General features: G+C 37.9%; 1 protein-coding gene across 1 annotated transcript in view; it reads right to left on the reverse strand.

The window, feature by feature from the left end:
- Window positions 1-19019, reverse strand: part of MYL3 (myosin light chain 3) — a 359242-nt gene extending 340223 nt beyond the window's left edge. Inside the window, exon 1 of the mRNA XM_044065849.1 lies at window positions 18776-19019. Within this exon, the coding sequence (XP_043921784.1) occupies window positions 18776-18889 (114 nt within the window). The 5' untranslated portion in view covers window positions 18890-19019. The remainder of the gene's footprint in view (window positions 1-18775) is intronic.
- Window positions 19020-24056: the final 5037 nt, after the last annotated feature.

A 24056-nucleotide genomic window follows, 5' to 3' on the forward strand; every position in this document is an offset into this window, starting at 1 on the left:
GCAGAGCACATCTTTGGCCCTCTTCAAAAGGAACCTTGACGACTGGATGTGAGATAGGAAATTCATCTCGGGGATCCCGTCAGTCGCCTTGCTAGACAGGGGTCCAGGGAAGTAAATATTATGAGAAGAAATAGCCACGGGATTGTTATGGCTAGGCTTGTATAGGCCCTAGGGCCGATAGCCTAGTTCTAACCTAAGAACCTATGAATATATGCCAAGCATATGAGTGATGTTTAGAATAATTGACTTCCCCTTGTAGGCAAGCATTTTAAATTTTCACTTGTTGGAGATGCAAACTTACCCAACCTTTTGGTTTATATAGACTAGCATAGAAATCTAGTTACTAATTTGTCCTAAATGTTTTTATTAGAATCTTGTAGAGGACTCTTTGTATTATAGTTAGCTGAGAAAGGCTAAAGTGATGTGATAGTTCTAACCAGTTTTGTTCTCCAAAGGCTAGGTAGTGGTGTGTTCTATTTACTGCATATTTGACCAATTTCAGTGGCTTTCGCCACCCAAGAAAATTATTTTCCTGTGCCGTTGTCAAGCAGAAGTGATCCCCAGTGTGTCTTTTCAATTTTCATCCAGTTGTCAAGATTTTTTTTAAAGAGGACCAATGAGGAGCTTTGCTTGACAGGAATGGGTCATTTGTTCCAGAGTGTGGAAATGGTGTAGACTTTAGAGTTTGTGATAGCTGTAAGTATACTGCTTTGTGCGTGTGTGTGTGCGTGTGCGTGTGTGTGTGTGTGTGTGTGTGTGTGTGTGTGTGTGTGTGTGTGTGTGTGTGTGTGTGTGTGTGTGTTTGTCTGTGTTGGGCGTACATGTGTGTGCATGGTCATGTGCACATGTGTGCATATGTGTGCGCAAGTGTGTGTATATGTGTGCCTGCAAGTGTGTGTGTATATATATCTATATATATATATATATATATATATATATATATATATATATATATATATATATAAGCATATGCATTACTCAGATGTCTTTAAATGCATCATTTAAAGTAGTATTTTATAACTGTATGGTAGCATTTATGTCAAAAATATTTCATGGACCGTAACAATGGAATGCAATGTCAGCAGATGTTAAGGCCAACACAGATCTTTAGTAAGTCAATTATTCATTTCAAAGTTTGGTTTGGAAGTATTTAGACTTGTCATCAATATATTATTGCTACAACCCAAGGAATCAAATATAGTTTCCAGATGAATCAACCTTTATGTTTTTGTGTTTTGCACTATAAAACTTTTGAATTTTTTAAAGGCTTAGCTTTGCACCTTAAATGCTAACAAATACTACAAACTAAAGTTTCCCTATTTTCTCATGATGTATCTGTATTTTAGTTATAAATAAATAACAACATGTCTGTCTTTTTTACATACATTGTGTGTGTGTGTATACATGTATGTATAACTGCATATGGTACCATTTTTTGCAACACTATGATTTTGTATACTATTATACCAAATAACTGCCTACTCAGCCTTATTGTTATATACTATATCTTGTAGTTACACTGTGCTTATCTATAACTAATCATATAACTAATGAGACTAGTTATTGTTAACTGAAAGCAGTGCCTGCATGGGGTCCTCAAAATCAGACCAGTGCTCTCTTTAACAAACCTCATTTAAATAAATAAACAAAGAATGAAAGACATGAACAATACCTTCAGTATTTGCATTTTTGTAATAAGGATAGTCTGAGAAAAGGTTTTGTTTTGAATTACTGTACTTTGCTCACAAATTCATGCTGTTTTGACCAAAATATGTCAGAAAGAGCTGGAGTATTTTCAGTGTTAAAGTACAGCAGGTCAAATATCTTAAATTCCCCTCAATGGAGAAGGCAGATACCAAAGACTCAAATACCACACAATGTTCCAAAATAATTTTAACAGAGCAGAAGTAAAAGAGCCAGCTGGACAGACATCTTACGTTGTACTCCCATTTCACATAGGGAGACTGCTCAGTGCCTGATATGTTTATTCGGTCATTATTTGAAAAAGAACTACGATGGTATGGTGCATGTTTTATTAGATGATCTGATGGAGTAACTCTAATTCAGTTAATGGAACAGCAGTGTGTGTGTGTGTGTGTGTGTGTGTGTGTGTGTGTGTGTGTGTGTGTTGTGTGCACGAGTGTGTGTGCGAGTGCGCGCATGTGTGCATATGTATAAATAAGTGTATGTGACTGTGTGTGTGTGTGGGTGTGTGTGTGTGTGTGTGTGTGTGTGTGTGTGTGTGTGTGTGTGTGTGTGTCTGTGTGTGTGTGTGTGTGTGTGTGTGTGTGTGTGTGTGTGTGTGTGTGTGTGTGTGTGTGTGTGTGTGTGTGTGTGTGTGTGTGTGCATGTGTGCATATGTATAAATAAGTGTATGTGACTGTGTGTGTGTGTGTGTGTGTGTGTGTGTGTGTGTGTGTGTGTGTGTGTGTGTGTGTGTGTGTGTGTGTGTGTGTGTGTGTGTGTGTGCGTGTATGTGAGAGTGTGTCTGAGCATTTGCATGTGACATAAGCGTAAATTTAAAAATTTGGATGAACTAAACAATGAATGCTTATGGGTAAGGTATGTGTGAGTTTTAGAATATAATGCTGCAACCTTTTAACTATTCTGAAGGTTTAGGCATTGGGGGTAAGAGTGTTTGTGTAACTGTTGATGGGTTAGGGTAGGACTATGTGAGGGTGTAATTGTAATGTATTGTAGGTCTATGTGAGGGTGTAATTGTAGTGTATTGTCTATTGCTAGTGCATGCTAGTTGGTGTGTGTTTGCATGTGTTTGTAACTTAGCTGCTTAGATTAATGGTAGTGTTACGGAAAGAGTTTTCGAAATGTAAGGTGCGGGATTAGAGTTAGGGGCAGGGTTTCAGAGTTAGGGTTAGCAGGTATTAGTACAGAGGAGCAAGGGGGCTATTTCACACACATACACAGAATAAAAACTTTTTTATATAATTCATTTCCTCATGGAAGGGGATATTAGTCAGAAGACTATTTAAATAGCACGAATCACATCTAACCGTTACTCTTTCAAATTTATTGTCTGTCTCATTCTCACCTGATTCTCAATTCCTTGCTTTCAACTTTGCTTTGTTTTTTTCATGTTGGAAGTTAAGACATTATTAAAGCTAAATACTCAGCAAAAAACATTTTAGGATCTCCCAGAGAACTACAACATGGAATTTACTGCTATGAAGGTTTCCCTTTCACATGGTACACCCACAATCTCTAATGCGGTTATTTGCCTGAATTTTCAAATGGTATCTCAAAGGTAATAAATTGGTCAGATAGTAAAGCCTTGAAATCAAGACAGTCCTATGCAAAGCAGCCTGTTACAACTACTTAATTCATCTGTGTTTGCTTATAACCAACACTAGGGACTATTGCTAACAAACCATTATGGACACTCTGCACTGGAGATGAAACAAGATGAACTAAAACAATAAAAGGGTGTGAAATGTCGAAATCTGAGAAACTCTGTAAGAATTAAAAGTCACTCTCTAACTTTCCACTGTAGCATAGCAAGCTATAATCAGACCTTTATTAAGCAGATCCCTATTAAACACAGACAGAAAAAAAAACACTTTAAAGTTAAGATTTTGTCCAACTTTAGGGAAACAGAGATGATAATATAAGTGCAATCTAATCAAATCAAATCTAATCTAATCTAATCTAATCTAATCTAATCTAATCTAATCTAATATAATTAATCTAATTTAATCTATCCCCCTCCCTTGCTTTCTATCTGATAGCTCCTACCTCTCAAAAATGAGACTCACAGCTATGCAATTTGTACAGAGAAGGACAATTTGGTACTAATATTATTCACTCTTTGAAAAAAATCTGAAGACATTGCAAGGGTAGACAGGAATTGCATCCACACTTTTAAAGAAAGAAGACCCATAGATTATAGAAGTTATATTGAATTTTATTAGGCCTTCTACTGCATTTTGTTTTTGCAGAATTATACTTTTCGTTAAAGATATTCCTCAAAGTATGAATTTGTGATTTATTTTTCAAAAAGTTGCTTTTGATGCAGTCAAAAGAAATACATATTCAAATGTAGTGTCATTCAAGCTTCAGCATGCATTATTTTTAAGATTTTTTTCTCAATTCTCTCTCCCTTCCATCCATTCTTTCTCTTTTTCTGGCCCTCAGCCCTCTTCCTTCTCTCTCCCTCTCTCTTTCTCTCATTTTGCTATCAAGTCTCCCGTTCAGCTACTATATAGATCCTTTCAATCTGCTGGATGAGAGACAGTTGGCTCAATCCTTCTTCCTCTCACAGGCCAAAAGTTCTATGTTCTGTTCATTCACAGTAGAAGCAAGTGCCTAAAGCATGGAATGCTGCCATCATTTAGTGTAGAAACAGACTTCTCAATTGCTCCTATTTTGGAGGAACATCCAATATTCTGACTCCCCCCCAGTCACAAGGGATTTTCATACTGTCAAGTACAAAAAAAAATGCAGTACATGATTGATATACTAATGGCACCAATAATTTAAAGAAAAAGGGCATGTATCTTACATGTCCTTTTTTAGAAACAAAAAATAAATGACTTTGTAGAATTTTGCAATGTTCATTAAAATATATACATTTTATACTGTCTCTTTGACAATGTGCTATCTTCTCATCAATTTTCTTACTATCTGTTTCTTAAGGATGTGCTTCTGAGTCTTACAGGAAGCAGGGAGAGTCATGTACTATTTGATTTTCAAATGTTATGCTAATTAGATGTCCATATTTTTTATGGGAAGTACTACTTTCTATGTTTGCATGTTGAGAGGTATGAGGGGAACTAGAAGTTATTTATTTATTTTTTATTTTATGTGCCACATCCCCATCAATTGCAGCTGTTAAAGACACAGTTGTTAGCTTCAGAGAATGTATGCTTACTTCCACACATACTAAGTCCACTGGCTGTACGGCTTCCAATTAAACAAGCAGGTTCTTCATCTTGGCCCATGTGTTACATGCCATACATCTCTATTTCCTGTAGGTGTCAGCATTGCAGTGGACTAAATCACTACCAGCTCCAAGATGGGTGGCCTGGCATTTGCTGTTTACTCACACTTCCCTGCCAAGCTTTTCTAGTAGTTGAACTTGGGTAATGTTTGTTGTATGCAGGGCTCCATCCCTCAATATCATGAAACTGGACATACATCCATTAACATGATTAAATAAATAGCTGTTTTTCCCTAAACTATCTCTTATGTGTACTATTTGGGAAAGAAAGAAAGAATAAATGTTAATTATTAACTTTCATAAATGTGTGTATGTTTTATAAGGGGAATCTTGTAACTTATCAGAATGAATTATGAGAGAAGTTATGGGTTTCCTCTTTACAGTACTAGCCTGAATCGATATGTGAGTACATCCTGGAATTCTTTAGATTTCCAGAAATTGTATTTCTTTTTACATCTGCCTTGGAAATAAATAATCAGGACGTCAGGAATTATTTTTGTTTCTGTTTAGTTTTACTATCCATCTGTGAACTATATTATACCATTTCAACAGCATAGAAAATTGTGGTTCATTAAAGTCACCACAGGAATGGTATTTATGCCTTTGCAGCATCACTTCTTTAAATGTTCTGAATGAGTTTCAGCTGCTTACTACAGTTAACAGGTAAAATAGGGCTCTGAGTGGCTGGATTTGTCATAACAGTATTTATGTAGGGGAAACTTTTTCTTCCTGCTTAATATTCTGTATTTAGTTTTACCACATGACAGAAAAATGCAAGGATAGTAATATTACACTATAATAATTAATACAAAATATGAAGCTGGAATTACAGTTCTAAAAAAACAACATGGATGGTGAGTAACAGCAAAATAAAACTACAAGTATTCCTGATTTTATTTGCTCCCTTGTTTCTGCTTCGCATATCCGAAGCATAAACATCAAGAGGAAATTGTATTACGTAATATTTAGTGAGGAAATTGTACTACAGTGAGAATCTTGCTAAAGTATATATCTACATGTTCAGAGCAGCAGTCATTAAATTCAGCAAATGTAGACTAAACATTTAAAGATTTCAAAAAGATAGTTGTATGTTCTTCGAGATGTCCTCTTTAGAGCAAGAGCTTGTTAATATCAGAACATTTGTGCCTCAGTTCAGCTATCCCATCCCTAATATTCAGGATGTAAGGCATTGTCCATTGTTAGAGAAATGGTTCCATGCCATGTGAGGTATAAAAGGAGATTGTCCATACATAGTTCTTATCATGAATGTTAACAGGTACAAGAGACACTCTCCTTCTTTAGGAAAACTGCAGAAGAAACCGTAAACTGGGATCAATACTTTCTTGGACATTGTGGGTCTGCTGCAAGTGTCTACATGCTATTGGCTTGCAACATATTAGCTACCACTTGATCAAAAAGGTTAAGTGCTCTAACTCGTACTAGCTCAATCTTATTTAACTAGTTACCCTCCCAACATCCCAACTTATGAAATTATATAGCCCAACCAGAGCCCTAACTCTAACCCTAAAACTCCCATGCAGTTCCTAACTTGATTCTCTGATCTCCTACCCTAAAACTCAAATCCCCTCTCCAACCCTAAATACCATGATCACTTTCTAACCCAAACTGCCTTCCCATAGTCTAAATCTAAAACTTCCCAACTGCTCCTTATCTTTAAAACTTCCTTCCACTCCTTAACTGTAAAATTCTCTTCTTGCTCCCTAACCATAAAACACGCTTTTTACTCCCTAACCTTAAAATGCCCCTCTCATTCCTTAGCTCAAAAATCCCACAACCACTCCTTCCCTAACACTGCCACACTTACCATATTCGAACTTGAATAATGTGTACGGGTAAGTTACAGCAGCTGCATTCATGAAATCATATTCAATTTGCTTCAAGCCAGTGGTCTTTGAGTTCTTGTACCTGTAGTCGAACTAGATTGTTTTTCCTAGAAAGCATACCACACGGGTAGGACCAGAGCACATGAATTAAATCTCCAGTTTCCTTGTCACATGCTATGCAGCTTTTTTTGGCCTCAACTACCAGTTTGATAAATTTCATGCCAAACTCATATGGATGGATTTAAAGTGAACTTCTTCAAGACATCAATGTTGAGCTTGTTAACACCAAACTGAATAAGTTAGCGCCAACAGAGAGGATATCTGCCAGACATGACCAATGAACTGTGATTTTTTTTTCTTGCAAGGTGGCAAGCTACCTAGTCCTTACCCATAAATCTTAACTCCATGGCCATTCAACAATGGCAGAAAGAGGTAACCTGTTTGGCTGCAAATATGTACTAATACCACTGTATGATTACAGTACAGCCAAGTCATGTAAACTCAGTTGAGGTGTACTTAATTTGGTGAGCTGGAACTGGGGAAAATTCACTCTAGGAGGAAATAAATCATCAAATGGCAAATCTCCCTGATTAAGTCTGTCTGGATGAGTCATATTGAGTACTCCAGGCTAAAGATCAAAAAGGCTTACCCCATTTTGCCTTTTCTTTATATTATCTTTCAAATGTCTAGGTTTATTTAGTTTTGTAAGAAAGACTATAATACACATTTGACCATATACTTTGCCAAATGTGTACTGAAGACTCAGCCCTTTGCAGGACTCCCCCATCCTGGAGGATTACTTGATAAATCAGGAGAATGTGGAGGCATAGAAGAGCAAAGAGGCTGGCTTCCCCAGTGGTAAGGCGTTAAGGGGGCATGATCATGAGGTGCACATGGCGCAGAACTCCAGTACCAGCATCCAAAAATGAGTGCCGATACTGTATTGCCTGTCAAGGATGAACCACTGAAGTGCTTCTTGTTTGGTAATCTAACTGTAACAAGCCAGTTGTTCAATGTGTAGCAAATGGCCTTTCCTACATTTCCACAATTTCAAACAGACGAAAGGACTTACTTTTTGCTTATCCTCAACTTAGAGTTTCAGAGCACCAGATTAGGGAACAACAATGGGCACTAAATAAAATAGATACAACTGTGTCATGATCCCATGATCCAGCAGATTACTTATTATATTGTTCTGATTGGCTGAGTTGTGAAGTGCAGAATATTCTGTCCATAAATAACATGAATGCCATCCAGTATGATTAGTATGACAAATGGTATTTCTAGCTGTCTAAGAATACCAGACTCAGTTTCTGACATTTACAGATCATGATTAACTATTAATCATCACAACCATGACTTCAGAAAAGATTTTGTGGTGCAGGTCATATAGGTTCATAGGTTCATAGGTAGGTACTAGGCTATCTGCCCGAAGGCATTTATAAGCCTAGCCAGAATGTGTTGGTTTTCGCTGCCCCCCTTAGATTAGTTCCCTCTGCCTCTGTCTAGCAGAGCCACTGAAGTGATCCCCAGGGTAAATCTTCTGTTTCCCATCAACTCGTCAAGGTTTCTTTTGAAGAGTGTTGGTGAGGAGCTCTGCCTAATGTAGATTGGAATCTTGTTCCGAAGCATGGGAAGTCTCTGGGACAGGAATCTATCCCTCCAGCATGTCCTATTTATTGTTGTGGTGAGGTTTAGATCCCTAGAGCATGTGGCTCGAGGGGATAAGGTTTTCTTTAGATGGAGCATGTCCATCAGTTCTGGGTTGGACATGCCCTTGTATGTCAGGCAGAGATCACCTCTGAGTAGGCGGTATGCAGCCAAGTACAGCTGGAGTTTCTTCAGTCGAGCTGCATAGGGCATCTGTTTGAGGCCAGTGATCCTCTTGGCGAGGTACTTCTGTGGTCTTTCCAGTAGTTGCAGGTGTCTTGCAAGGTACATCCCAAATGGGGAATTGTACTCTATGATGGGTCTGATGAGTGATGAGTAGAGGGGCACAATGACCTCTTTTGATCTGGATGTGAACCCCTTTGTGATTAGGTGGGCCACGTAGAAGGATTTTCTAACCACTTTGGCAATGTGATTATCAAAGGTGAGATTACTATCTACTTGGGTCTCCAGATCCCTTATTACATCTTCCATATTTAAGGGACTACCACCTATGTGGTAGTTTGTGGGTACTTTGTTTTTTCCAAAGGGAGTGACTATGCACTTTTTGGCATTTAGCTTGAGGCCATGATTTTGACATCAGGTATCCATCTCAGTGAGACCCTTTTGGAGGATGTCTGTGTCAGCTGGAGAGTCAATTATAGCCCCTAGTTTGTGGTCGTCTGTGAACTTAGTCAGCCATAGTCCTGTGCTTGCCTGTACCTCTGAGAAGTATATGCCGAACAGGAGGGGCCCTATTACTGAGCCCTGGGGAATGCCACTTGTAACCGGTTTAGAGTCAACCTAGCTCCCACAACTCTCACCAAGTGGATTCTGTCCATGAGCCAGTTGGCAACCCATCTTGTGACGTAGGGGTTTATGTTCAGGCTGGTGAGCTTGTCTATAATACCAGAATGGGGAATGGTGTTGAAGGCCTTTGCGAGATCTAGGTAGGCTGTGTGTATCATCTTTCCCTAGTCTATAGCCTTGGTAACTGTCTCAAAGAAGCCCACCAGGTTTAGGAGGCATGATCTGCCCTTAACAAAGCCGAACTGGGTAGGGTCCAGTGTTTGGAGGTTCCCATTGTCTCTGTTAATGAGTTCCATGACGATGCACTCCTTAGCCTTGCAGACCAAGCTAGTCAGGCTTATAGGGTGATAGTTCCTAGGGTCTGTTGTGGCTCCACCTTTGTGGAGTGGAATAACCATTGCTGTGTGCCACTGTATGGGCATGTAGCCTGTGGAGAGGCTGAGTCTGAACAGTGTGTTTAGGTGAGGGGTTAGTTCGTCTTTCAGCTCATGTAGGACACAGCCTGGGACACCGTCCGTTCCCATTGATGCTGTGTTTTTGGCTTTGGAAAAGGCTGTTTTAACCTGAGTGTCTGTGATTTCAGGGACTCTACAGTCTTCTGGTATAGTTATGGGCCCTTTTGGAGGTGAGAGGGGGGTGAAGTTTGCACCGAGCCTGTCTGCCAGGATGTTGGCGATATCAGTTGGTTCGGTGTATTTTGTGCCATTCTGCACTAACTCCGAGCATATCTGAGCATTGCCAATTAGATTCTTAACATAGCTAAAGAATGCCTTGTGTTTATCTTTGGAGTCCTTGGCAATTTTTCTTTTGAAGCTTGCCTTGGATAATTTTATGAGGGATCGTAGTTTCTTGCTGATACTGATCGGGGATGTCTTCCCTTCTTGGAATTTTACTCTTTTCTGTACTAGTTTCCTCCTTCTATTGTATAGCTTGTTTATGACAGGGGTCCACCAGACTGGTTTCCTTTTCTTGGAGGAGTGAGTCTTGGTTTTGCTTTGGATGGTACGATCCATGCATTCTTGTAGGTGTCTGTAGAATGCATTAGTAAAGGATTTTGCATCTTGCACAGCATTATCCTTCAGCATGGAGGCTTTGAAACTTTCCATCTCCATCTTAAGTAATGCAAAGTTTGTTTTTTAAAAGCTTTTTATGGTGGTTTCCTTGTCTGGGGGTGGGGGCCGGAATGTAGATATCCAAAGTGATTTGTTTATGATCAGATCTAACCAGCAAGGGGCTGACCTCCAGTGTGAAACACCGGTCGCCCATGTTGGTGATAACCAGGTCCAATATGTTGTCACCTCTGGTGGGAGTGTTAACCAGTTGAGCAAGGGCGTTTGAAATTATAAATTCTAGGAAATGTTGGGCAAGGGAGTTAGTACTTGAGTAGTTCGCCCAATCTTAGGGTAATTGAAATCACCCAATATTGGGGTGTTTGGTAGGACCTTTATGTTTCCCAGTGTTTCAAGAAATGCGGAATGGGGGTCCTGGTACATGGTGGGTGATCTGTAGCAAGGTACAATTTGAATTGCAGTTTTGTCCATTGTTAGTTGCACGTGGATGATCTCCGAAGCATCGTGCTGTGCCACTAACCTGGAGGTGTGGATATCCTTGATGAATATGGATATGCCCCCGCCTTTTGTATTTTGGTTTGGGTTTTGTGGACGAAATGTATGGTATGAGTTGTAGCCTGGTTGTGCTCTCTGGAGCCTTAACCAGGTTTCTGTTACTGCACATATATCGATTTTCTCCATACTGAGGATTACCTTCTTCATAAATCCTAATTAATATTTGATCAAAAGCTGTCTTGACATGGCAATGGTAGACAATATTGCTGCATAAAGTTGGAAAGATATGCCCCTACTAAGGCTCTGCATTCAACATGAGTCAATTCTTAATCTACATAAACTGAACTTCACAGAACTTCACTGGTAATCACTGATATTAATTATGACTTTACCCTAAATTGTCCTGATCCCAGAATGGTACCATACATAATAAATCTAGGACCAGCACGTGGCTCTTCATAGCTGAAGAAGAAATGCTAGTAATGACTCAGAAGGTAGGATGTACTCGGTTTAATATTCTGATGGACAGTGCCCTGCAACAATAATGCTGACCATTTCCTTCACACGTCTGCACAGGTCCACTAAATTATTAGCTCTACAGAGGTTGTGTAGGGCTACAGCTTCTCTTTAAAATCTCAACATGATGTCCCCTAATTTTCTGTCTTAAAACAGCATTGTGATGGTTTGCAAAAACTGCAGTTTATGCATCATCCTTTGTTCTAGATGCATCTATCTTTGCTTTGTCTTAGGTCATATCAAAATCATAATAGAACATCATCCACAATTAGAAACCCCTAACCAAAATAATTTGGCCTTTCTCATTTGCTCACATGGTGTGTACCACACATCTATACTGATGTCTAATCCCAACTCTGTGTCAGCTTGCTAGAGAGGTATTTGGGCATGCAAATCTCTTTATCCTAAGACAAATGCGTTTAGTGGATTATCCACGCCTAGACATCTAAATCCCTCAGCAAGAACTTTAATTTTAACTGTCCCTTCCCAGCAAGACATTTACATTGTTAGAGAACATTCTGACCTCTATATTGTTTCTTGTCACATTTGATTCGAGTTCTAGAAATAGAAGTAACTATCATAAGATTAAGGGAACAAGACAACCTGATCACTACAGCTGCAAAAACAAAGCTCATTCCTCCCTTCCCACAAAACTAGTTAAAAAAGAAAATGTATGCTCTGTAGTGAGGGGAAAGAAAAGGTGCAAATGGTAGTATGCACACACTTGCCTGCAGAAATAAGGTTTGAAAAGTTCCAAAATAGTTTACATACTTGGCTGTTACAAAGTCAGTAGTGATTGAAACCTAGACCTTTTGCAATGGAACAGCCAGTATGGATTAATCAGAGTTTTTAATCTATGAGGCAAAATCACTCCAGACAAAGTTCGAAGCACAGTTGTCATCATAATGGCCATATCATAGAACAGGAGACAAAAATGTGTTGGGGGAGTTTTACCAAATTAGTGCGGACATGGAAGCTATTAATACTATTCTAGTTAATAATAACTAAATAACTAATTATACTACATACTGTGATAGATAACAGATCCTATTATATCTATCACTATCCAATCAAATTTAAGTTAATGCCTGTACAGACAACATGAGGCAAACCACATCACTGTCAAATTACTGCATCAGAATTGTCCATGATGGATATCATCCATGGTTCCTCAGAAAAAGAGATGGCCAAAATAATTAGACCCATAATTCAGCTATGAAAGAGCAAGTAACAGGCAGACAAATACATCACTTAAGGCCCTAATGACTAGCTTGCATTACAGACCAGCAGTAATATATATATATATATATATATATATATATATATATATGACAACAGTTCATAAGCCATACATGTAACCTATATCCTACATCTGAAGATATCAATGATTAGTAAATTAAGAGGGAACTATCCTCCACATGTGCAGTGGCACCTGTTCCCTTGTTGCACACAAAGGAGTGATTTTCAATCAGAAATGTAACCCTTCCATGAACAACAGTGGAAGAAACTGAAAATAACCTTGATGGTCATTCCTGAGTAGAAGTACAAACAAGCTGCTGCTGTTATAACAAATATCTGCACTTCTGAACTACTTTGGTGGTCTCAGCTCAGTACAGTGGCCAGCTTTGTCAGCATCTTGCATGTGGAGATGCCTTGGACTAGTACTGGAAAAATAATTACTGCATGGGTCCATAACAGGTACTGGTCCTGTTCTGCAGCCACCATAATTACTACATCTGTCCATAATGGTACTGGAACTTTTCTGCAGCCATCGTAATTATGGCATGTTTCCATAATGGGTAACTGGTCCTGTTCTGCAGCCACCATAATTACTACATAGGTCCATAATGGGTACTGATCCTGTTCTGCAGCCACCATAATTATGGCATGTTTCCATAATGGGTAACTGGTCCTGTTTTGCAGCCACCATAATTACTGCATCGGTCCATAACAGGTACTGGTACTGGTCCTGTTCTGCAGCCACCATAATTACTACATAGGTCCATAATGGGTACTGATTCTGTTCTGCAGCCACCATAATTATGGCATGTTTCCATAATGGGTAACTGGTCCTGTTCTGCAGCCACCATAATTACTGCATGGGTCCATAATGGGTAACTGGTCCTGTTCTGCAACCACCACAATTACTACATGGGCCCATAATGCATAACTGGTCCTGTTCTGTAGCCACCAGGATTATGTCCTTAATCTGGTTAAGTATTAAGTTGTATCATAGAGAAGTCATGCAAAACATTCTTAGCTGTAATATCATGACTTCCAAACTCATACTGTACAATGCAAGTATTGGCACTATTATCGTTCCGTAGCAAACATGCTCTTAGGAAGATCCCATAACTAAAGCAAAAGAGATAGAATAGTTCAGTTGCTGGGTGACTCCTTTATGCACTTTGTGAACTGGCCAGATCCTGCACAGACACACAACATCAAATTAATTAGCACAGTAAGGTTTGCAAAAATGTGAGTTATAAAAGCTGAGAAGGGTTTTCTGAAGTCACACAGGGCTATAATAGATTATTTCCTTTTTTAAGAGTTCAGAGCAGTGCAAAGTGCAATAGCACATTACCAGGACAAGTAGCATATTTAACAGAACCTTTCCTTATTTGCAGACCAGGATTAAAGGTTTCCTAGAAGTCTTTTTAGAGGTGAATAGAATCTCTTTCTGTAGGAAATTAAGGCTGGAGAAGAACTATCAGCTTTAAAACATTGCTTAATAAATTCATGGCTGAATGGAAATTTGCATAAGACACAACTACTGACAAAATTAATAGTTTGCATACTCACCAGCATCATATTATGCTGCATTTGGAAAACATAAATAAGAAAGCCATATGTTGCCAAAGTGTGTTCTATTAACTAAGAGCATTTGTGCAACGCATTTTGTTGGTCTGGCCTTTTGACTTAAGTAAAAAAAGTTGGGAAAAAAGAGGATGAGTAGCTTGTGTACACATTAAATTGAACACCCTTTGTCACTGTTTTCCACAAAAGGTCACTGCTGGTGTGGTTTCTGAGTGGGCACTGACAATGATTTCATCTTTCTTTTAGTATATTTCTCCCTAATTTCTGTTTATGCCACCACAGAGTTGGCATACATAAGTATAGAAAGTGTGGGGTGGGGTGCCATGGCCACCGCAGAGTCAGTGTGCACAAGTATGGAGAGTGTGCTCCTGTGCCACCACAGAGTCAGTGTACATAAATATGGAAGGTGTGTGATGGGGTGCCATGGCCACTGCAGAATTGGTGTACATAAGTATGGAGGGTGCATGTCTGTGCCACCACATAGTCAGTGTACATAGGTATGGAGGGTATCTGGCAGGGTGTCATGGCTACCACAGAGTCAGTGTACATAAGTATGGAGACTGTGTGACAGGGTGCCATGACCACCACAGAGTCAGGGTACATAAGTATGGAGGGTGTGTGACAGTGTGCCATGGTCACCACAGAGTCAGGGTACATAAGTATGGAGGGTATGTGACAGTGTGCCATGGCCACCACAGTGTCAGTGTACATAAGTATGGAGGGTGTGTGACAGTGTGCTATGGCCATCACAGAGTCGGTGTACATAAGTATGGAGGATACATGGCAGGGTGCCATGGGCACCACAGAGTTGATGTACATAAGTATGGAGGGTGTATGACAGTGTGCCATGGCCACCACAAAGTCAGGGTACATAAGTCTGGAGGGTACATGGCAGATTGCCATGGCCACCACTGAGTCGATGTACATATGTATGGAGGTTGGGTAACAGGGTGCAAGAGAAACACTTTAATTTTTTGCTTTTTGTTCTGGAAAAGTAATTATCAGTTGTTTTCATCCTGTTGTAAACTCATCCAGTTGTAACATAATGAGTCATAGTGGATGCATTAAGCTTGGGGATTATGGTATGAGTGTCTCATGAGTATAACCAAATGGTCATTGTATGACTTCAAGTTGTATTACTTCTCAACCGAGAAGTGATTTCTAGCAGCTGAATAATCTTGATTACAAATCCAAAATGCAGACTCAGGTGGACAGAATATTGTAGCATTCCACAGTGATATTTAACTACAGTATGGCCCATATGTTATAATTAATATGTAAGAAAACAGGAGAAAAAAATCTAATCCTTGAGAAACAGCAGTTTCTGCACATGCACAGACATCTCATTTATAGTATGTTAAGGAGTATGACAACAAAGATATCCTGATTAATGAAGATTAAAACAAAACACTAAATACCTGTCATTATCACTCTGTGATAAGTATGCACTGTGTAACTGCAGTGAATCTTTAAACAGAATTTTGTTTTATTTTACTTCTGTCATTTTAATGCAAGGATGAAATGTAGGATTTCAATTTAAAAGGCATAACCACTTTACTACTTATCACTTGCAGTCAGTGTTACTACCATTATGTACAAAAACTATGGATTCTACACTCATATGAGAGTTGGGTAAAAAGACCAATCTGATAATAAATGACTTTAAGCTCCATATTCACGTTGCACATTTCTTTAACATAATACTGTATATTTAACATTGCACCCCACTGACTTTTAACCAGCCCCGCTCTCCTTCATCCTTTTTAGTCGCTCATTCTTTAGTTGTTTAAAGGATACTGAGCTAGTTGGCTGTAAACCTGAAACTTCATTTATCTTAAGTATTTGCATCCATCCTTCTCTTTTTCCCAGGTTTCTTCTACACAAGCAAGTGTTATACTGCATCTTGCTATGTGCACAAAGTTGTGGTCTTTCTAGATAGAACTGATGCGGTAACAAGAGATGGACAGTGATAGTACTTCTAAATTTAAAAATTAAATTTCAAAATTTAATGGGTGCTGTCCTTTTTCTTTGCCATACATCTCCGGACCAGAAATGCTATGAAATGAAAAAAATTGAGGGTTGCATTTTGAATTAATGCTTTTGTTCAGATTCAATGAAGAAAGCAGAAAAAACAATGTGAGATGCGTGTTTGTGTGTTTCTCTGTCTGTGCATGTTTGTGTGTGTTTGAATACACACGTGTGTCTTTGCATATTCACAGAAACTAGATATTTGCCTTTTTCTCTAAGAAATGGTGCACCCCGACCTTGATCTACCCCTGTATTAATCATATATATATATATATATATATATATATATATATATATATATATATATATATATATATCTTTACTAAGGCACATAGTTTAAAAATGTAGAATAACTTATTCTATGCAAAGGGATTTGTTAAAATTGAAATATTAATAAAGCTTGGAATCTTTCTATTCATTTACAGTAATATATTTTTAAATGTTATTTGTCAGACTGGTTTGATTTTTTTATTTATTTATTTATTTTTTTTTTAATAGTTAACATGTGTATTGTACAGAAAAATGCACTCCCTGGGTTTGAGGATGTTACATTTTAGAAGATAAAGCATTCCGGCTATAGCTCTAACCTCATAGATGATTACACTTAGTAGCAGGGCATATGGGGTGGGTGGTTCTTCATATACACACACCACTCCTTATAGAAAAATATATGTTTGCAATGTTCTGACCACAATATGTTTTTGAGCTCACAATTAATACTGTGTCAGTTTTAGCAGTGAATATGATTGTCACTGCTGAAATGAAACCCAGACCTCATAAGAAAAATGGGAAAAAAAGGGTTGAGGATGGATGGATGGCTAACTCACTGGGGCTGAAAAGTGTGCCATAATACATGTTGTTTTTGATATCCATAGTTCTGTAAAAATGCAACTGAGATAGGCATACAGCAGCATGAGTTTAATGTCCACTATATCTGCTTGAGTGCATTATGGACTGCTTGCATGCATTATGGAACAGATCCTGAATATGTATGTGACTATACCGAATAAGCAATAACTTGAAGGCTGCCATTGTAGTTGTTTTTACTTCAGCTTTTTTCCTTTTAATTGTTTACTTCTTAGACTTATTGTGTAGCATTATGTACTAGATAATAAACACACAATAACTTTAATGTGACTGAAGATAAGCATTTTATTTTGTACACAATACTGTTATTATCCTTTCACTATGTGCCTTTGTTGCAGTTATCTATGATATTTCTAACACTGAACCCCCTCAATGGATTACAAGTACTAATAAAAATCAAAGTATGATTTTAAAGGTCATGTAGTCCAGCAGTTCCTGACCACTTGGTGCAGGCAGCTGCTGCTCTTTTATAACGCTATGTGAATATGCGCAGTCTGCCCCTTTTCTTTTATTTACCCCCCCCACTTTGTTATCTACTTCATCTCTTTGCAAACAGCTAATACTATTCTTCTCTTATCTATTCTAGAGTAAAAAAAACAAGTTTAGAAAAGAGAAAATAAACATAAATTTCAATGAAGAAAATGCAAATTAAGAAAATCGTGCATTTGTAAGGATGTTATGTACACCGCCTCTTTCATGCTTACCATATAAGCTGACGCAAGTGATTTAATTACACAGTCATTTCTGGTTTCTCTCTGCAAACAGGCAGTTATATCTAATTATTATCAATTTCCCAAATGGGAAAGACAACCTTACTGGATACATAAATTACATCTGAATACTGTAAAGATCATACCAGGGGGAAAGATACATAAAGATTAAACATTACTACATGTTCATATATTTAGAATTAACATGTACTTTGTATGCATTTCATTTAGCTTAATCGTTTATTGAAATAAAATGTGTTAGTACCAAGACTTTTAATTTTGCATGCACTTACAAATAAAAGTAGACATTTTATCTGTTTCAATTAACTGGTCCAAATGTATATGCTACTGCCAGCCATGATATGCAGATAATAAGCGTTTCTGATTAGCTGACTTAGTCAGCTGTTCACGCAGCACAGAAGGGAAGTAATAGGGCCTGAAGCTCAAAATTGGATGGAAGCAGGTACTTTATAACTCTTACTTGTGAAATACTACATGCTTATTAATAATACTGCATTGTGTCAGAGACAGTTTTCCAGAGTGTCCAATGTCTGGCTTTGTTTTTTTCTATTCTGTGTACTTCTGTTTACTTAAAACAGGTACTTCTGAAAATACTAATCTCTGGATTATGTGATCATTCTTTTTATATAAATACCAAGGCAAAATAATTAATACCCCAAAACGTTAATGACTCAGCAACTGTCTTTAAAATTGTTTCTTGTTGGCATAATCATTTACACTGCTGGAACATTTTTCCTTACTTTAACAACAGAGGTAAGTGGACTCCATTATTTCAAAACAGTATCACAAATTAAATGTGGCATCATAATGTTCTAATCATGAAAATATTTTGAGATTACCACACAGTCTACAATACTTAAAATGCTTAAGGTTGCATTAAAATTAAAAAAAAATTCATGAGAAAAAAATACAGCTGGGAGTAGTTTAAAATATATTTTGCTCCCAGACTAAATTGCCACTTTCTCTTTTAAATTCACATTTTAGACAGATACCTACTACAACAGATGAAGGATCAAACGCTGGCTCCTTTGGAGGTTGAGGCTCTGGAGGTTTAGGGGGATCCACCTTTTTAGGCTCTTCTTTCTTTGGTTCTGGTTTCTTAGGTGCCATGGTGATTCCTGAACTGAGTCTGGCAGGGAGAGAAAAGAGAGACAGAGAGAAAGAAACTTGACAAGGGGCAGAAGGTGATTCTTTCAAGAGACAGAGGCAGACTGTGGGTTATGTGCTGGGAGGTCAGGTCTTATCGCTTCTGTGGCATTTAATGCCAGACATTGTGTCATTTAGACACCATGCCATGTGTCACCATTCACAACTGAAACTTACTATAAAAGGAAAAAGAATTTGCTCTGCTATTTTAGACAAAGCTGACCATGGTATTGTTACGACTTATCAGTGAATGACTTAACAGGTTAAAGATTTTACACAAACTGTGACAGGCATTCTCTATTTTCCATTCACTTCTTCTATTTGCTTCTCTCTATCTATTAATCCTTACACATAATCCCTTTAATCTTTTCATTTCTTTTTTAAGTACTGCTCTCAAATTATAACTTATTTATACCATAAATACCCTTAGCTATTAATAAATGACGTCACCTTAGCACAATTATTGCCACAAGTTAAATAATTTACTGTGTAAGATGAATGATTTATCCACTGTGTGTGTGTGTGTGTGTGTGTGTGTGTGTGTGCGTGCACGTGTGTGTGCATGTGCGTGTGTGTGTGTGCGTGTGCGCGCATGCATGCGTGTGTGTGTGTGTGTGTGTGTGTGTGTGTGTGTCACTGTTGTTTCCCATTTATTTGTCTTGTGTTCTGTTACTGGGAACCTGTCCATGGAATTATAACAGCTGAGACAAGTAATATAGAATGCAGCCTATAGAAACTGCATTTAGATAACAGAAGTGCTGTGGAAATGTATGAAATATGGGAAAATGCATGTAGAATGGTGAGGGTGCAATGCATGTTTGGAAAGAACTGTAACCATCTGAGTTATATGTATATATATATATATATATATATATATATATAGACACACACACACACACACACACACACACACACACACACACACACTGAAAAAGATATAGGAATATGCACATTAATTGAAACTCTGAAATGGCAACATCTATTTTTTTAACATATTTTTTTTGAAAAAACAGATAATTGACGTGTGCAAGACTGACAATCTCTAGGGTTGAGAAATATGTCCCTTTCTTAGAGAAAGTTATTATACGTACTTAGCAGGGGGTACAGAAGGCTTGCCCCCTGTAAAATGTGTTTTTAGTATTTTATTTTTGCAGTTGCTTTGCATGTAATGAGTGTATTCCTTGCACATACTTTGCATTGTCAACTTTTTGTGGTTGACGTTACTGTACTGACATGTTGGTGTTTCAAGAAACGTATACATGTATATGTTTTGTTTTTTTCCCTCAGGTGTAGGATCTTGATTTTAGGGATGCATGTAGGATTCCTTTCTGCAAAACAAAATCTGTTTGTGTTTTTTAACCCTCTTACTCTTATTGTATTGAACACTGACCCACCAAGCTTTTAGATTCTTTGGGTTTGAATATTCCTTCGCTAATTAAATTGGAAGCTATTATTCATAGAGGGCCCAGCAGTGAATCAAGGATGTGAGTGCCACAGTAAAAAGACATTTGTGCACCTTGCATTTGTAGCACTGTAATTGCTGGAACAATGTGCCCCACATGGAACAGGACACATATTATGGCATTTTTTGCACTCTGAATTTCTGTGCCACTGTAACCACGCTAGAAATGTGTAGCAGTTAAAACAATATATGGCAATCAGTGTACCTTTATGGTACCATGTAGCAGAGGTATTTAGAGGCTATTGAAAACTTGACCATTGAGATAGGTAAACGGTAGGCAAACAAAAAAGTTTACTTTGTGGACCACACACACACACACACACACACACACACACACACACAGATACATATGCATCATTTTTTTATGAGTCTTAACAAATTAATCATGAAGTATTTATTGTCATTAATTTAATTAAAGAAAGAACATCATTTTTTATAAGAGTCTTAAATTAATCATGAAGTATTTATTGTCATTAATTTAATTAAAGAAGGAACTTTTTGGGTGGTGGCTCTTAATTATGTTAGTTTATAAAGGTAAAGTAATTGTACTCAGCTTTATAACTGGTAGAAGGAGTATAGCTAAGGCAGTAGTTTGTTTTATTTCTTTAATAAAAGTTATGTTTGATGTTATATTTACACCTAATAGCACCTTAGAATAAGATTCTTTATTTTTCTGTTTAATATAAGTAATAAAATACTATGCCAGTATGAGCTATCAAATTACACTACCGAGTTTAGCTTAATACTATCTGTTTGGCAAAGCGCACACAATTATGCAAGGCCACTGATTAGACCACCTTAATTCCCTGATTTAGTTTTAGTTGTTGCAAGGTTAATTTATAGGCAGTGATTAAGACTGAGTCTGGGAGAACTTGCTAGCTAGGAATATGGCATGCTTGACTTTAAAATACCATAACCCATGGAAAGATGATATGCACCCCCCCCCCAAAAAAAAAGAGTTTTCCAGAATCTCCTCCAAATCAGTTTGATGTCTCTGGAGACATCCTATCTTAATATCACATTGTGCAACAATTAGTGAAAGCAGATCACCGTGTTGTCCTGTTACATTTTCTTGTGCACCTACTGTCTTCCTTTGCTGCCAAAATTATTAACCCAGATATTTTGTATAGTTAATAAAGCAAGAGGCAAATATGAATTAGAATATAAAAATATGTACTTCAAGTCACAACATTTGCCGTTCAGTAGCACAGCATAAATGTTTGGGAAAAAAATCAACATAATTTTTTCTCTTAATCCATCAGACACTTAGGAGAAGGAAGTGATGATCAGAATGTACTTACTGCAAATATAACAAAATTCAGGACTTATCACTTTAGGCAAGACTAATAAATGTACTGACTACATCAACAGGGTCCCTTACAACTACCATACCAAAGTCACTGCAGAACAAAGCACTACAGTTGCCAAAAGTTGTTAAGTGCAAGTTGTGTGAAGCACATGATTTCCCATATGCAAATGGGTGTAATACACCACAGATGAATGCATACACACTTGTGATAAATTTAAAAATAAAGTATCACAAGGTCAGCTCCACTGAAATAAAGGGATAAAACCCTATGACAAGGTGATGTGAGATTTATTAGCTGTTTGGGTGACTATTGATGCTGGTGCAGATGAAGAAAATAGGGTCCTGGCCAGTCCAGCTTGCTCGTGTCTTTATGGAGAGGGTGTGAGGGTACATATCTCTGGGGTACATTCTCCTGTGGTAGAAGCCTCATTGATACACAGAAATAAATGGAAGCATTGGCTTGCAAGGTGCATACAGTCACCATTTATTCCAAGTCAAACCCTACCAGCAAGTGCCAAGGGAGTCAGAGACAAAAAAAAGAAAAGAAAACAGATGGCTGACTAAATGATGGCCATCCATAGTCAGCTTTCACCCTTGCTGAAGAAGGAATGAGTTGGCCAAACTGAATAAATGTGTGTGGGGGGGTGATAGCTGGCAATGGAAAATGAAAAACATCAGTGCAAAATATCACAGGAAACAGTATGTCACTAATATATGCTAATCCTGCACCATGTTTTACACAATGGTGTAATTACACATGGGCACCTAATAAGTTATGCATGATAATGGGTTAGAGCCATGGCACCTAACACTAGTGTGGATACCCGAGATGAATGCGGATGAGGGATACAGTTGCGCACACAAGGGTAATATGCATGTATTTTTTGCCCACCTAAAATATGCTTCTGCTTTGATGATTCAGGAAGTACACTAAAGCCCTGACAAGTGCTGCAGCATATATGCTGCAACTGCTTTTTAGAAAAGTATAACCAAGCTTGCAATCACATCAAGATAGCCATTAAAAGCATAGCAAAAGTATGATTCTTGGTAATATGAAGCAGTGACATAATGATCGCAACAATTAGGGCACCTACTTTGGCACACACATGCATTGAACATAGAATTACAAATTACCCAGGACATATATTTGCTTGTAAACAGTACAACAGATGTATATTTCATAGTACAACAACAGAGATCATAGAGACACCAAAGGGGCATAGACAAACTTTGTGAAGGAACTTATAAAGTACTGGTATCCTATTGATGGCATATCAACAGTACATACAGTATAATGATCTGTATCAACCCATATCAAGGAATATAACAACAGTTCTGTAGCACATGCGTGAGGTTTAATATGTCCATCACTATCTGATGCACTCCCTAAACTCAATATACTGTCCATACTAGTAATCCAGGCTTACCCGTTCACTGCCACAGTAAGACTGTGGATTGATGTGGCACCCTCATATATAGTACAGTACATGAAACTAAATTTAAAGCCAGACACAGAACCCAAACCACATCAGATGCTTTTGTTGATCAATGAGGGTAGTCCAGTGGTTTTATAGCTGGTGTGTTTTGTAAAGAGATTTGTGCACAGAGTCTGATAAATGCATTATGGGTGAAATGTCTACATGATCTGATGATCTGATGTGCAGAAGTGGTGTAACATAACAGCCACAACTGAAAAGGTCTGCTGCCCAAAGCCACTTATAACATCCTGAAGGTCATAGCAATGTTATGGCAGCCATCAACCTATGCACCTATTGGACAATGTTTGATTGCATCTATGAAATGCAGGAATCCACTGTGTCATATTATTCTTGAATATTATCTAGAAAGTGGTTCACAATACATTAGTTTTCCTGCATAGCAAGCAGTGTTCTGTACTATGTTGTAACACAATAGCATAGTGTTCCCACATTGGTGACACAATGGCATGCTAGTTACTTTGCTGAACAATGGTGTTACATGGCCTAGTTACAGTTTATAATCTTGCAGTGCCTAAGACAATGGGCATTGGTATATATTGCAAGGAATGCACTGTTTATAACCATGCACGCCTCATATTTATGTCTGTTTCATCTCAATCACACACACAAAATCCCGTGTTAAAAATATGGTGGCATGCAGTATCAAATGTGCCAAGAGACTCCCTAGTTAATGTTCAAATTCCAGTTTATTACAGTATGTATTCATCTAAGCACTGCAGAATAAATTAGCAAAACAAAGCATAAAGATGATGTGGAAAAGCACAAATTATAAAACATAAATCAATTAAATAAAAAATAACATTGAAATTAACAATAATGAGTGAAATGCAACTAAAAGTCTTAGATGTCTGACTGAAATGA

The sequence above is a fragment of the Protopterus annectens genome, chromosome 3.part0 (genome assembly GCF_019279795.1).
Source record: "Protopterus annectens isolate FY-2018-M chromosome 3.part0, PAN1.0, whole genome shotgun sequence".
NCBI classification, from domain to species: domain Eukaryota; kingdom Metazoa; phylum Chordata; order Ceratodontiformes; family Protopteridae; genus Protopterus; species Protopterus annectens.